The sequence below is a fragment of the Macrosteles quadrilineatus genome, unplaced genomic scaffold (assembly GCF_028750875.1).
Source record: "Macrosteles quadrilineatus isolate MER2022 unplaced genomic scaffold, UCM_ALF_1.0 Scaffold_7__1_contigs__length_78375512, whole genome shotgun sequence".
Taxonomy (NCBI): domain Eukaryota; kingdom Metazoa; phylum Arthropoda; class Insecta; order Hemiptera; family Cicadellidae; genus Macrosteles; species Macrosteles quadrilineatus.
The window spans coordinates 28,821,451-28,836,784 of NW_026542600.1; the positions used below are offsets into that span (position 1 = coordinate 28,821,451).

At 37.3% G+C, this 15,334-nt stretch overlaps 1 protein-coding gene across 1 annotated transcript; it reads right to left on the reverse strand.

The window, feature by feature from the left end:
- Positions 1-379: 379 nt before the first annotated feature.
- LOC128998898 (uncharacterized) lies at positions 380-14,526 on the reverse strand. Its single transcript, XM_054425253.1, has 2 exons — positions 12,964-14,526; positions 380-517 (listed from the first exon to the last, which is right to left on the reverse strand). The coding sequence occupies exons 1-2, from the start codon at positions 14,524-14,526 to the stop codon at positions 380-382; spliced, it is 1,701 nt and encodes a 566-aa protein (XP_054281228.1).
- Between the last annotated feature and the right edge of the window lie 808 nt (positions 14,527-15,334).

Below are 15,334 nucleotides of genomic sequence, written 5' to 3' on the forward strand. Positions count from 1 at the left end.
GTTAATATGGGTCCCATAAGGACTATGCATCACGAAATTTGGGGAAGCAAGCTAAACACAACACTCTTTAATATAGACAAATTGAAATACGTACTTCTCTCACAATGTAATCATTTTGATGAAAGTGAAACCAAGCTACATACCTCTCTTCTGAACAAGGTTATAACCGAAAGGAAGCAAATGATCAACCGTGATACCATTGGACAAGAATGTTTTGAAACGTTTGTCCATCAGCACTTGGGTAAAGGGGAGATATGCGTTTGGGATCGCATGAGTAAAGTAAAACTGTAGACGTTCAAGTCATCAAATGTGACAAAGGCAATATCTGTTTGCGATAAGGTAATTAAGGTGAAGGAAGAAAGTAGCCTACTGCATATGTTCATAGCAGATAGTAATCACCGAGCATGTTCGCGAACATGTTCGTGACGGTGTTGGCGGCGAACATGCTCGCCCGTGCATGGGGTCTGCGAGCCTTCGTACCGGCGAGCATGTTTGGCTCGGCGCTCGGCTCGTCGGACTGTCACAGCACGAGAGAAGCAAGAGTACATACTCTTTCTGCGTTGCACTGAATTGTATGGATGTGCTGAGTGTAACAACGTCCCATTAGAACGAGCAACAGATTATGATAGTGAAAAACAATGACTGTTTAGTTTATACATTTAGAGATTTAATATCTGTAACTAATAATATGTTTAGTATACGATGTAAGTTTTGTTATTTAATATTTTAACTTGCCAAGTACACTATTAGTCACAGTGTTGTATTACACAATGAATCTGTAGTATCAATAAATACCATAGCCAGCTTTCATTTTTAAATTGACGTCCCAGAAAAAAGATTTCGCCGTTCTGTAAAATTTTAGTTACAGTAATTTTCACGCGAAATTCGCACAAATATCAGTGGACGTTATACTCACAAAAATTAAAAAAAATATCTTACAACTGGTTTTGTTCCTAAAATGCCTAAACACAAAAAAATATATAATTATCATTGCAAAGAAAAGTTATAACACTTATATCTTAATTTACAGTCACGTTCCTACGACGTTTGGTAGCCATCTTGGATTGGGGTTGTATTCAATAATGAAAAAAATGGCAACAAATATTGTTTTCATCCTAAGGTACACATAAACAGTTTTCAAAAGTTATTTCAATTTTAACAGGTCAGTCTAGCGAATGATACACAAGCCCAAACTAATACAGCAGGTGCTAGGGGAAAACACTCACTGTTTTACCGGGCTTATCCCAACTCCGCGCGGTGGTCAAAATCTGTCAAAACTGACTGTCCAACTCCGCGCGGTGGTCACTTAGGGTCCCTCGCGGCACATGTCCAACTCCACGCAGTGGTCAATTTTGGCTCTCACAGCCCTGGCGGCTAAGAGTTGGTGTTTAAGGTTTGAAATTGTTATGCATGTTCATAATTTATAGGAAAGGGAAATGGATAATAAATACCTAAAACAGGAGGTGAAGCTTAAACACCACTAATGGAAGTTTGAAAAAGGACCAACGTTTTAGCGAATTTCCCATAGGTAATAAGCTATTACTGTAGGACAGATTTTTTTTTGTTTTTGTTTTTATGTTCCAAAGGCTGAAAACACCATCGGTTCAAATTCATATATGTATTTACTACATGCTAATGTTATATATAAGTCCGTTAGCACGGTAACTCGAGCAAAAATGATCCAATTAAATTTTGTATGAACGTGTAAACCTACATATATTCGACCGAGTTCATGAACCATCACGATCGGACCGTGGGAACGGGGGTTTATCTGGAGGTTTTATGGGGTAAAAATTGGGTTTCCCCAATTTTTACCCTAAAAATATGTTTGCAATTTCTGTTGAAAGCATTTTGTAGAGCTTAAAGACAAATAATTTAGTATAATATCGAAGCGTTATTATGCGCCAATTTTTTTTTTTTTTTTTTTTTTTAATACAGGGCCAGGCTTACAAGTTACCATGGGATTGCATCGCAGCTAGAACAGCTTATTGTGCACCCTCGTTCACAGATCCTCATTCTCCGTCAAATCCCAGGTCTTTAGTGAACCGTGAGAGCCTTTTGACTATGGTAACCTGTTTTTCCCTTTGATCTCCCATCAATAGGCCAAGGGATCTCATACGCAGACCTTGTAGGGCTGGGCACATAAATATACCTTCACAGCTTTCACAAGGTCTCTGGCTGGGGCAAGCCGTAGTGAGATTTCCCCGAAAGGACTCAGCTCCTGAACTTGCTTGACCAGCCAATCCTTTGTGGCTGCGTCAGCACAACCTCCACCTTTCTTCCTGGAGGCTTCAGTAGAGTCAGCTTTGGGGGTACCACCCTTGCCCTGCTTTTTCCCAGCATCCTAGTTCCCGGAGGAACTGGCTTTGCAGGCAGCAGAGTTAGGGTGCTTGGCAGCCCACACCAGCCTCCTCTCACTTCTGGATAGCACCTTTTCGCCTTTGGCTAAAGCATCCGCTATCCTCCGTCTTTGCAACTCACCCCTGGAAAGTCGTTTTTCGTACGAGGGATCTCATACGCAGACCTTGTAGGGCTGGGCACATAAATATACCTTCACAGCTTTCACAAGGTCTCTGGCTGGGGCAAGCCGAAGCGAGATTTTCCTGAAAGGACTCAGCTCCTGAACTTGCTTGACCAGCCAATCCTTTGTGGCTGCGTCAGCACAGCCTCCACCTTTCTTCCGGGAGGCTTCATTAGAGTCAGCTTTGGGGGTACCACCCTTGCTCTGCTTTTTCCCAGCATCCTAGTTCCCGGAGGAACTGGCTTTGCAGGCAGCAGAGTTAGGGTGCTTGGCAGCCCACACCAGCCTCCTCTCACTTCTGGATAGCACCTTTTCGCCTTTGGCTTAAGCATCCGCTATCCTCCATCTTTGCAACTCGCCCTTGGAAAGTCGTTTTTCGTTCCTTTCCGGTTTCTGCGAGCTTGTCGTCATCGTCAGATTTCAGTAGACCTTCCTCCTCCATTTGGGTCAGATTGTCTACATTGTTCTCACGAATACCGGGTATTTAAGTCCACCTCCCCAGTGACCCGATTAGAGAGGTAAGGGGTGCGTACGACTGGGTTACCCCTGGTTCCCAGAAGGCTCCGTTAAGACACTGAATATTAGGCCCCCAGTGCCACAAGACTCTTGGCACGGATCGCATTACACCTTAGTCTAGGGCCCCCCTCACTTGGTTCTGTAGGTGGACCAACACCCAGTGGCAGAAGGTAGATCTCCGCAGCTAACAAGTGAGAGTTGGGGTTTAGGTTGTGGCCAATCTGCCGAACCAGCCCCGCATGCGAGGTTTGGCCGGAACGGCGCAAAATTTTCTCCCACTCACTAAACCCCCATACCTTTCATTATGCGCCATGATGGTTACAGAAAAAAATTGCAATAAGTAAACTGTTGTAACTTCCTGTAAAAGGAACATATTTTGATTAAATTTGGAAATACATTATTATTTTACACATAACTATTGACATTTCACAAAAACACTTTTTCCCCTCCCTCTTGCAGCAAACCTATGTATACTCGTTAATCTAATACTATTTAAATAGGGAATAAATGTAATATTTTAAAAACAGATATTTTTCTGGTAGGCCTAATGCAATCAGGCAAATGGAAATTTGCTTAGTCTGCAATTTTGCTGCGGTGGGGGTATTATTGTAATAACAGCAGTAAACTTTTTGTAAACTTCAACGGACGTCCAATCAAATGTGTTGTAGCCTTTGTTTTAGTAAAAACGTTAGCTAAACAACTACTGTAGATATTAGAAGTGGCCACTGCGCGGAGTTGGATTCGACACTAAAAGTGACCACCGCGCGGAGTTGGGCTGAACCCTTCGGGGGCCATAAAACTTTTTCTCGGATTAAATTTGACCACTGCGCGGAGTTGGGCAATCCCCGTTTTACCGTCTCAGTGATATGGAATAGCTTGCTTTGTTAGAAAGCTAATACCTTTCTAGCAGTGTACCCTTCCTTCGTATGGGGTTAGCGTATAAGTGTAACGTGCTTATTGCAGTGATACTCGTGCAAATATCGCCGAGTAGGAACCCTCAGGATCGATGAAATGGATAGCTTAAGAGTAAAGTATGACGAGTACATTCATAGCACATTATGTACATTCTGTAGCGATTACATTCTTGTACATTAACGGTACGAAATGTATGACAAAGCAAATGGTGAAAAGATTATTACCTAAAATTTGTAATAGTCTATGTGCATAACTCAAATTTTGTTATGCCCGCAATAAACTTTTGAATCAAAGGTTTAGCCTTTGCACAAAATTTGTAAATCTGGAAATTTTCTTTCTGTTCACAGACAATGGCTATAGAATCCAGCTTATATCCATAATCCATGTCCATAACCATATTTTATACTCTCATGTGAGCTTTTTTTATTTTTTTATTTTGTGTAGTTATCTATTTTATTTTTTATTAAATATTTTTTTATATATAAAATAAACCTCTTATTTAGAGCAATGTTTGCTTGTATGTACGCTTGCATGCACAAGGACAGGGCTCAATCTAACATCGACTACATTCCAAGAAATATTAAGATAAAACCAAATGACTCTTAAAAGAATGTTACTTTTCAGCCGATCATCCTTATAATGAGTACTAAGAGTATGATAAACATGCGTAAAATGCAATCATTGATTTAAATCTTTGGCGTATAGCAACAAAAGTTAAAAACCATTAGGCTATTTGGTTTAAATTAGCCAATACAATTTACATAATTCTCTAACAAAAGACGTTATGCGCAACCATGTGTCATAAATAATATAATAATGTTTTCGTTTTAATGTTTGCGAGTTTAGCACGTCAAATTACGTTATTGAATTTAAAAATATCATCTGTCCCGATTTATTTTAGTCAGCATGCATATCTAATACTACCTTCTATCAACACTGTCATCATATATCTAGGGCACAATAACAATATGTACTTGAATATTAAATCGAAACTTGTGTAATTGGTTTTATAACTATGGTCCTACGAACAATAGGCTTCGAATCCCGAGAACAAAACATCCATTTGGAGTTTTTCCAAAGTTTACTAACAATGAAGTCTCTGTTTTATTGTACACACAGCTTGGCTGTCACGTTGTTTTTTCTAGCTTTGTGCATCTTGTGATCTATTGAAATATTATACAATATTTGTACTATAACGTCAATTAATTAATTAATTAATTAAATATTCCTTACATAGTTGCAAAAACTTGTAAAAGAATAACTAATTTTATTACAGAAAAAAAAAACAACATTTAACAAAATAATAATAAACTCTCGGATATTAACTGAACTCTACTCACAAGACAGTTGTTTATACCATGTGTTATGATGGCATTTTATACCCCCCAGAACCCCTGGTAGGATATAATATCCTGATTGTGCCTCATACCAGGTGACGCCTCTGCTGACTGCTGATTGTACTCGGTAGTTGAAATTGACAAAACTAAATATAAATATTAATATTTAAGTACTGTCGTATCAGTCCTTCAATGAAACTATCACTCCTTCCACTACCTGTAGCGTTTCATAAATCAATATAGTTCAACCTTAAACATTAAATTAATTTTTGACATTTTTAAATTTTTATAATGCATACAAAACATCCTAGATTTTCAAAACTATAACTTGAAATATTGATACATAGATACTATTTTTAAAGCATCCTTGAGTATATGTGTAACAATTCTCTTAGCTTTTTATGAATAGTTTTGAAAGAATTGCTTCTTAAATCTCAATTGTAAAAAATAGTCTGAAATAACAAGATTGTTTCTATAGCTTTTTGTGTCCTACAAATAAAAATACCAACGCTTCTGGTATTGTGATATATGTTCTCAGATCCATAACTTTCACTGTTTTAGATTTTTAATTGGCATTATTCTTGGTTGAAAGTATAATTTATTACTCAGTATAATTCTTAAAAATTGATTTTGGGCTGTTTTTCAACGACTTCCCATATTTCTGAATGCCCCCCCCCCAGCATGTTAATACATATTGTCAACGTAAATGTATCAATGATGGTAACGTGTTTTTAATAAATTTCTTTCACGAAAAGGTTTGAAAAATTAGATCCCTTGATTGGTCTTTTGATATTTCCCTGTAATAATTAAATTTTGTTCAAGGAAACTAGCCATTATAATTAAAGGATCAAATTTTTTCATTTTTCCCACAATGGCCATCTGCACGTTGGAAATCGTGTACATGATAGAAAATATGAGTTAAGAAAAATTCAAAATTATAGTATATAAACTTTATTTTGCTGACAATAACTTTCTTTTTTTGCACCAATACTGCAATAGCTCTGAACATTTGTTTTGTTATTTCATTGATCTTATAGAAATAAATCAAACCAATTTCCGACCTCACTGAGCAAATTACTGCTAAACAACTAGAAAGGAAACAGCCGATGTAACCGTAAACTGCAAGTGACCCAATGGACCCAATGAGCAGCTAGGCAGCCCCCATCCGCATGTGCTATTCTCTTCCAGTCAGGAAGCCGCGGAACTAACTGATGTCTACTCACCTTTGATACATCCGATACCTTTAAACTTGAATAGTGAAATGGTATCAAAGTGACATTATGTTTTATTACAATCATTAAAACGATTATATTATAATTTAGTAAAATAGAGTGACGTTCGTCGATTTTCCTCACTGGAAGCCAGACTACCTTAGGGGGGAAAAATTTGACTGGTATACTTGCCTGGTCTATTTAACATAACCTTCTCTAATATATTTTAATCATAAAGTGATCAGACTAATTGACCTTATTTTATTCAAGTTGTTGAAGCTTATCTTCTCTAATATTGCATTACAACATTTAACTTCAGCAAAATAAAGGGAATACCTTCACTATATTATGTGAACATAATGGAGTGAAAATTGAAATCGATCACCACTTAACATATTTGATATGTATTTACTGTCTTGTAATTAACAGTATAATTATAAATATATTATTACAAGTGTTATTTTACTTTTTTTTATATGCTTCCAGGAAATATATAAACAACGTTTCTTCTCTAGAAACTATATGCATATATTTCCAAACGTTCTTACATAAATGTATTTGGTATTCATGTCAGTCTTATTTCATAATTCATAGTTCGCCCTTTTTTCTCGTTAAGCTCAATTTATAAGTTATTTACACTCATTCGTCCATTAAATACTTTCTATGCATTTGTCTACTTCATACACCATATACAGGGTGATTGGTACTCAGTGTGACAAGATTTTTTTGGTGTAAGTACAAAGTAAATGCAGTGTGATGATGCATATAAAAGGTCGCAAGTCTAAGAATTAGCTTCCCAAAAAAATATTTTATGTTTTTAAAAAATAACCCTGTTTTTAAACTTAATACAGCTATTTCTCAATTACCTGTATATGGATTTAGGTAGATAATGCCATTTTCGTGTTCTACGTTAAATTTTGAATAAGAATAATAGAGAATGTCGGAGGATCAGTTGTAAAAACTCCATTGTAAATAGATTCAAAGATAGAAATTGAGATGTTTGGTAAAAAAAAAAAAAAAATGGTCTATTGCATTTTTCACATCCTGTATACAAGAAAGTGTCGGAATATGTTAAAAACTGCGCCATTTTATAAGCTTTCCAACCATAGCAAAATTTGAATTTAGTAATTACGTTGGGTAACTGAAAAGGCATGTAGGGAAAATCAAACAGAATTTCGAAATGTTACAGCAAGGTTAGGTTAGGTTAGTTTAGAACAGTTTGACATCGAAACGTGAGTGTGCGTGACTGGAAAACTGCCCCCTCCGATCTCTGACGTCAACATGACGTAGGAACCTGCTTGGGGGGGTAGTTCTATAGGGGGCAGTCTTTTGGGCGACCCCGCTCGCCAACTTTAGACTCCTCTCTATGGGTAGAGGTATTCCATTGTAAACATTAGTCAAAAATATGACTGATGCCTATTTGTTGTTATAAGTATGACAGGATATTTTGTATAAAAACCGACAGGTGTTTAAGTTTGTTTGCGATCGGAATTTTACCCCCGCGGATTCGGTAGTTGAATGAAAATAGTCAAAGCGTGATAGATCAGATTAGAAATGAAATGTGGGATTTTACTCCCTGCCCATATAACTAGGTTTTAGGTAACTAAAGATGTACCACCCAGATTTTTAACCCCCAAATTTTCACGCCCGGAGTTTTACCCCCAGACCAGATATAGAAATTGGCAGGAATAATTTATTTGGTAAATAATACTAAAATACGACATTTTTATGTAAACAAGAAGAATGTTTATTTAACAATTTCAGGCAGCAGATCCAAATACAGTGAATCAATTTCTCATTTTACCAGCACAACTATGTGCTAGTGTTGATTTATTTGTTCTAAATTGGGTAATTAAATGATTAAGTAAGATTCAACAACCTTTGATGTATAAACATGCATAGGCTTTGCCAATGTATGTTTAAAATTGTTAAAGATTTGACAATAATTGCTTTAGTGATATTTTTCACGGAAACAGTTAGATAACTTAAGTTTGTATGTATTATTTTTACATTATTATTTTGATATTATTTACAAATTTTATTAATTTGTCTACCACCCCATTGAATAAAACTGTGGTAAATAATAGTTAACTGATTAAACGCCTTTCTAGAAAAATACATAATTATTGTGTACATAATAATTATTCTCACCTAAATCTCTATCTGGTCAGAGGGGTAAAAATCCGGGGTCAAATTCCAGGGGTCAAAAATCCTATCCGTACATTTTGAGCTATATTCATGATGAGGATTAAATTCCGGCCCGCACACTCAAGGTTTTATTTTATTTGATATGATTAAATTCACAACCGTGAAAAGATTCGTTTAATTCCACCTTAAATTTATTCAACTCAGGTTGTGCAACTCTCAAGTTCACGGCCGGAGCATTTCCCCCTAGGCTGTTACGTCAGTTTTGTTCGGGGGGTAAAATTCTAGGGAGGTAAAATTCTGCTGCGCTACCCCACTTTATTAACGCGATAGATAAATGCCATAAATTATACTAGTAGACAGAATAACGAAAAATGTGATGAATAAGTTACTCAAATCAAACCAATGCCGTTGTACTAAAATGTGAACTAAATAAAAAGTAAGATGATAGTGATTCAAATGATTCATTGAAAACTGTACAGTCAGGAATAAATTGAATATTTGCAATCCCCCTACATTCAAGCTACCCAGGTAAAGCTATTTTCCGGGATTTTTTACAAGGGCTGGGGAGCCTACAGCTTTAAGAGGCGAAGATGTGCAGAACTTTGGAATTCCCCCAGTACTCCGGCATGGGTGGTGCTTACTTTAGGGGATTAAATCATAGATCTATCAGCGAGAACTGTGAATACGACTACGAATTCAATTTCTTGCATCTTTTGCTGCCCTTGTACTACCAACCTGACACTACCCGTTCGGCCGCTACCACCCGGCCGCGCCGCCCCGCACGAGATGCAACCATCAAAGCATACACGTGTAGCTGTCTTCCACATGAAGTCTGCAGGAACTAGGTTCTTCTCTCCGTTTCCTTTAGTTTATGGCATTACACATCTTTTACACACCATGGACAAGGTTACGATAGAAAATAATGACCTTAAATCAACAAACAATGACAAACAAAGTTTGAATCCTCCCCGTTAAATGTTTTTTTTTTTTTTATAATTCCAAAAATAAAGTTTACATACCTCTATCCGTCTTCAGTCTTTAAAAATAGTCTGGGGTAACTAGTTACGGGTCAAAGACCTATTATTACATCCACATCATATTGTATATACGTTTTGATGAAGATCTACGTCGGATTATAGACTATCCAATTTGATGTGAATTTGATAATGGGTCTTTGACCAAAAACTAGTCATCCACAGACTATTTTTTAAGACTGAAAATGGACAAAGGTATGTTATATTTATATTATTTCGTACAATCAGTCTTGGTGGCATGAATGTTTAAATTTCAAAAATGTATGAATGAATAAATGAAAATAATGAAGCTCAACTTAAGGATATAGTAATTGAGGCCAATGAGGCAATGAGTAAGGACTTAGAGTCATAAAAAATAAGTATTAGAAAGATACAAAGCATTCTTGATGAAATCAGGCTGGAAAACAATTTGTTGCAAGCAGATCAAATTTTTTAAAGCAGCCATTATTTTTTTTTTTAGTTCTTTTGGTCTAATGACCATACGAAAATCCGACTAAATGGAAATCTATATATACTGTAAATATTAGTTTTATTTTTATGTAAAGTGTAAATATTGTCGCAGCCTATCCAGCTTATGCTGTTATCAAGCCAAGGAGGAGGTAATAAGGTAATAAGATCTATCTGATAGTGAAAACCACGTTTATTATGAATGACAATGATAAAATTAAAAACATTACCAGTAAAATGAACGATGCTTTAAAAGCTAAAAAGTCCTAACATAGAAACTTAAAGAACTTGAAAAGTTAGTTGAGCGGCAACAGACTATGCCCGCCGTTAAATGGTTGGATTACCCAGTCATACAATCATATTTTCAGTCTCTCAATGAATGTAGCAATGCAGTTACCTCTTAATAAGAAAGGCACTTCCAAATTTTGAAAAAAATACTGTTTTAAACATATACTTTACAGAAAAGTATTATACCACAGTAGAACTATTTTCTTATTACAGCATAAAAAATTAGTTTCCACTAGTTGTACTTATTGTACTTTTTAACTTTTGCAAAAGAGAGTAAGAAGTAGGACGGCAACTAGTGGAAGACTTGGCTCGTAAACAAGTTAAGATGTTGAAGAAATCGTCCTCGTCGATTGGCGGAAAGTCCTTTTTCAATTCTTCTCTAGAATAGTCAAAACATATTTTATTATATATTCCAAATATTTTATTTGGTTTATGTATGAATGCAAATATCTGATAATACACTACCCTCATGAATGGTTGAAACTGGTGAATAATGCTACCATCCTTTAATATAAGGGATAATGTATTATGTCGAGGTTATTCCATACCCACCCCCCCCCCCCAACAAAAAAAAACACTGACAATCCCAGTCCAGTTCTATAAGTAATGAATGAAAAGTAGTTTTTAAGGAGTTTCATAGCCTACTTTTATAAATTTAAAAGCAAATAAAACATAATGTCCTCTTCTCTGTTCACAAAATATTACAAGAAAAATGCCCATCACAAATTATGCCGCTATGAATTTGAAAACAGAACTAGATCAGCTTGAATAGGGATTTTAGACAACACTAGTCACAATAAATAAACCTTATGCAGTTTTATTTCACAATTTGTAGCAAGAGTATTTGTATGGTTGTTTTACTAAAGGCGAAGACATTAAATGTTCTTTCAATGGAAAATTTGTTCATACATTTTATGGAAACATAAGCTGTAGTTTGAGGTTCAGGCAAGCATAAAGGAAATCATAAGGTGAAACCTGCAATTAGTGGGAGAGCTTTTGACTGCTTTCATACAAATTTCTTTGAAAGGTTTTACGTTTCAATAACAAATACATTTCATACGCTTAAACAAATATTTTACGTAATATTATTTGTGTTGTTTATTTAAAGACGATGATTTTTATATATTCTTGTAAATCTAAAGTAAAAGCCTTCTCTATCCCAACAATAATTATTCACTACACAAACTACACAAGTTACATTAGTTCAAAAGTATCCCTCAGTTGTTATAATATGTGGGCCTAATATACTCGTGTATACACTAGTTTGAAAAATAACAAATCTTCATAAATGTTTTACAATGTTTGAATCCAAGACTAATCATAAAATCAAATGATTCTGCTCTTTTTTAAGATGTAATAAAGTTGTTATCGTATACATTTAGTCAATATCACGAATTTTCTGAATTACTTATTTTTCAGTTAAACCGCAGGCTAAAAATTTAAAGTTGTTCGGACGAAGTAAATTGGGTAAGGGTTTTTTTATAAGACTAAGGCTTAATAACAAGATTTACGACTTGTCAATCTTCTTCAGAAAATGACCAGATGGGATCAGTGTAATAAACTGTAATACACACTTTATACTTTGAAAGCTTACTACCACGCCAGAAATCAAAACTAACCAACAACACAAATAATTATAACAAACTTAAAGACATTTAAAATATGGATAATAACAGTTTACACTTGAGTTTACCTATATCAATAAAAATACTATTAGATGGGTTAAAAATGTTGCTCCTTTTTTTGGCGAGACACCTTTAATCTTTAAGAGTAATATGGTTAGTTTGTCCCATAAAAAATATGCTCTGAACATGTTATCAACTTCTGTTTTCCTTAAACAGAAAGGGTTTTAACGTTTATAAGACTTAAATAAAAAAATAGAACACACACTATTTTGATTATATTGTGATTGAAATTAATTATAGGTAATTGGAATGTTTTGTATTTTATTTGGAGTTGACCATATTTCGAGTTTTATTATGTATTGTTCTCTACATAAATAGGCCACATAACATATGTTATCACCCAATGCTTACAATACGGGAATAAATAGTTTAATATATACACTATAATCTCCTTTATTTTTCTAATGTAGAAATGTATGTAATTATACAACGGTTTTCTGTAATATTAATAATTATTACAACATCTGGTTTTGTTTTACAAATACTCCTCCAGAAAGTCTGAAGCGATCAGCACCAAATTTAGCACAATCATTTTTTTTTTTTTTTTTCTAATAGAGGGCCAGGCTTCAAGTAACCATGGGATTGCATCGCAGCTAGAACAGCTTATTGTGCACCCTCATTCACAGGTCCTCTTTCTTTGTCAAATCCCAGGTCCTTTGTGAACCGTGAGATCCTTTTGACAATGGTGACCCGTTCTTCCCTTTGGTCTCCAGTCGATAGGCCAAGGGATCTCATGCGCAGACCATGTAGGGCTGGGCACATAAATATCACGTGGAATGCTGTCTCCTCCTCCTCTCCACATTTCCTACATAAGAGGCTTTCAACTTGAATTCCCATCTTGTGTAAATGTCCACGGAATACCCAGTGGCCGCTAATAAAGCCAACCACCTTCCGCAGGGTCTTACTACTCAGCCCAAGGGCTTCTGCCGCCATCGCACCTGTAGGTGCCTTCAGCATTCTCTTTGACTGTACATTTCCTTCTGTTCTTTCCCAGTTCCTTTGATGTTCTATGCCCATCCACTGGCGAACAGCTCTCCGTGCTGTGTTGTAAGCAATACCACACGTCGGCTCTGGACCCATGAGCGGGCTTTCAGCTCCTTTGTTTGCCCACTTGTCAGCTCCCTCATTGCCAGCAATACCTTTGTGCCCTGGAACCCAACTAAGGATGATCCTGTTGGTTTTTCCCAGGGCTTTCATGGCTTGATGACAGTCCCATACAGCCTTGGAGGTAAAGTCGAAACTGTCAAGTGCCATTAGTGCTGCTTTGCTGTCTGAGTTCATGTATATAGTGTGGCCTATAAGACCGCGCTTCAAACACACTCTCGCACACTCAGACAGGGCCACCACTTCTGCCTGGAATACAGTGGCCATTTTTCCCAAACTTACGCAGAACTGCACCTTGGGTCTGACTCCATATATTCCAGCCCCCGTGCCCGTTGGCTTTTTCGAGCCATCCGTATACCAGGTGATCCCCCTTTTCATGAATTCAGGTTCACCCTTATCCCAGGCATCCCTGTCAACAATGTTGACATTGTATGGTTTTTCTAGATCTGTGATCTTCACCATCCTGTCTGGTAGCATTTCCAAGGAGTTCGTTTGCACCTTGTCTACAACTCTTGTGTGCTCACTGGAGGCATTATACTTCCAGTTGCCACTACAAGCCATTCTGTAGGCTGCCATCCTTGCCTCTCCTTTCACAATGATGTCGAGAGGTGGCAGGTTTAGCACTACTTCCAGGGCTGCAGTTGGAGTGCCTCTCATGGCTCCTGTGATGCTAAGGCATGCCACTCGCTGGATCTTTTGTAGTCTCTTTACAGCGGTAGTTTGCATTACCTTGGTCCACCAGACCACCGAGCCATACACCATCATCGGTCTTGCAACCCTAGTGTATAGCCAGTTAGTCATTTGTGGACTTAGACCCCAGGTCTTCCCAACAGCCCGCCTCATCATCATAAGTGTGGTCTGAGAACGTTGCGTTATATGTGCCAAATGGCTGTTCCAGGTGAGCTTGTCGTCCAGCCTTATTCCTAGGTACTTGAACTCCCTCTTAACCTGGATCTGATTACCGAAGAGAGTTGGTACTCTAGCGATATCAACATTTCTCTTCCTTGTAAATGGTACCATTACAGTCTTCATTGGATTGACCCTCAGACCTTCCTGGTTACACCACCTCTCCACTATGGACAATGCCCTCTGCATGAGTTCCAGGCAAGTGTTCATAAATTTTCCTCTTATTAGTACAACAATATCGTCAGCATATCCTTGAGCGTACATGCCCTGTGCATTGAGCTCGGACAGGAGATCGTCAACCACCAGATTCCACAGATTTGGTGACAAGACGCCACCCTGTGGACACCCTCTTTGGGCCTTGACCTCTCTCACCGTCCCACACAGAGAAGCTTGCGCTCTCCTACTTTCGAGCATGTTGCCTATCCACCTCACTACAGTGCTTTCCACATTTCTTGACACCAGCTTTGATACAATTAGTACTGGTGTTGTCAAAAGCTCCTTCTATATCAAGAAATGCAGCCACCGCTATTTCCTTGTTCGAGATAGCACTTTCAATCTTACTAACCAGCGCATGCAGGGCTGTTTCGCATGACTTTCCCTTCTGGTAGGCATGTTGGTTCGGATGCAAAGGATGGCTTACCAAGACCCTATCCTTTATTCGTCTATCCACTAATTTCTCCATGGTCTTCAGGAGAAACGATGTAAGGCTGATTGGTCTGAAAGCCTTGGGCACAGCATATGTATCCCTTCCGGGCTTCGGTATGAATACCACCCTTGAGGTCCTCCATGCTGTTGGTATAACTCCACTGGCTAAGCTGGTCCTGAAAAGACGCACCAAGGGGAGTATCAACTGGTCCCCACCTTCCTAAGCACAATCATGGTAAACAACCAAGGGAAGGTATAAATCTAAAAATGGTACAAATCGGACCACAGGGCTTTTCCCTACGTGCAATTAAACTTTTGAAAATTTAACATGGGCCTCATGGGTTAATTGGCTGCAATGACATTATTTGCGAGATAATAATAAACAGGTAAACAAGAGTCGCAACATATGTTAGTCAACGAATCATCAAACTAGCACATAACAAATATTGTACAGAGAAAAGGGAAGAACAATCAGATTAATATCATTGAGCATTATTTACTACAAAATTACTAACCAATAATTATGTTCGCCTGAATAAGACTGAGGCACCATTGACTTTAAATAATCCAGATAGCC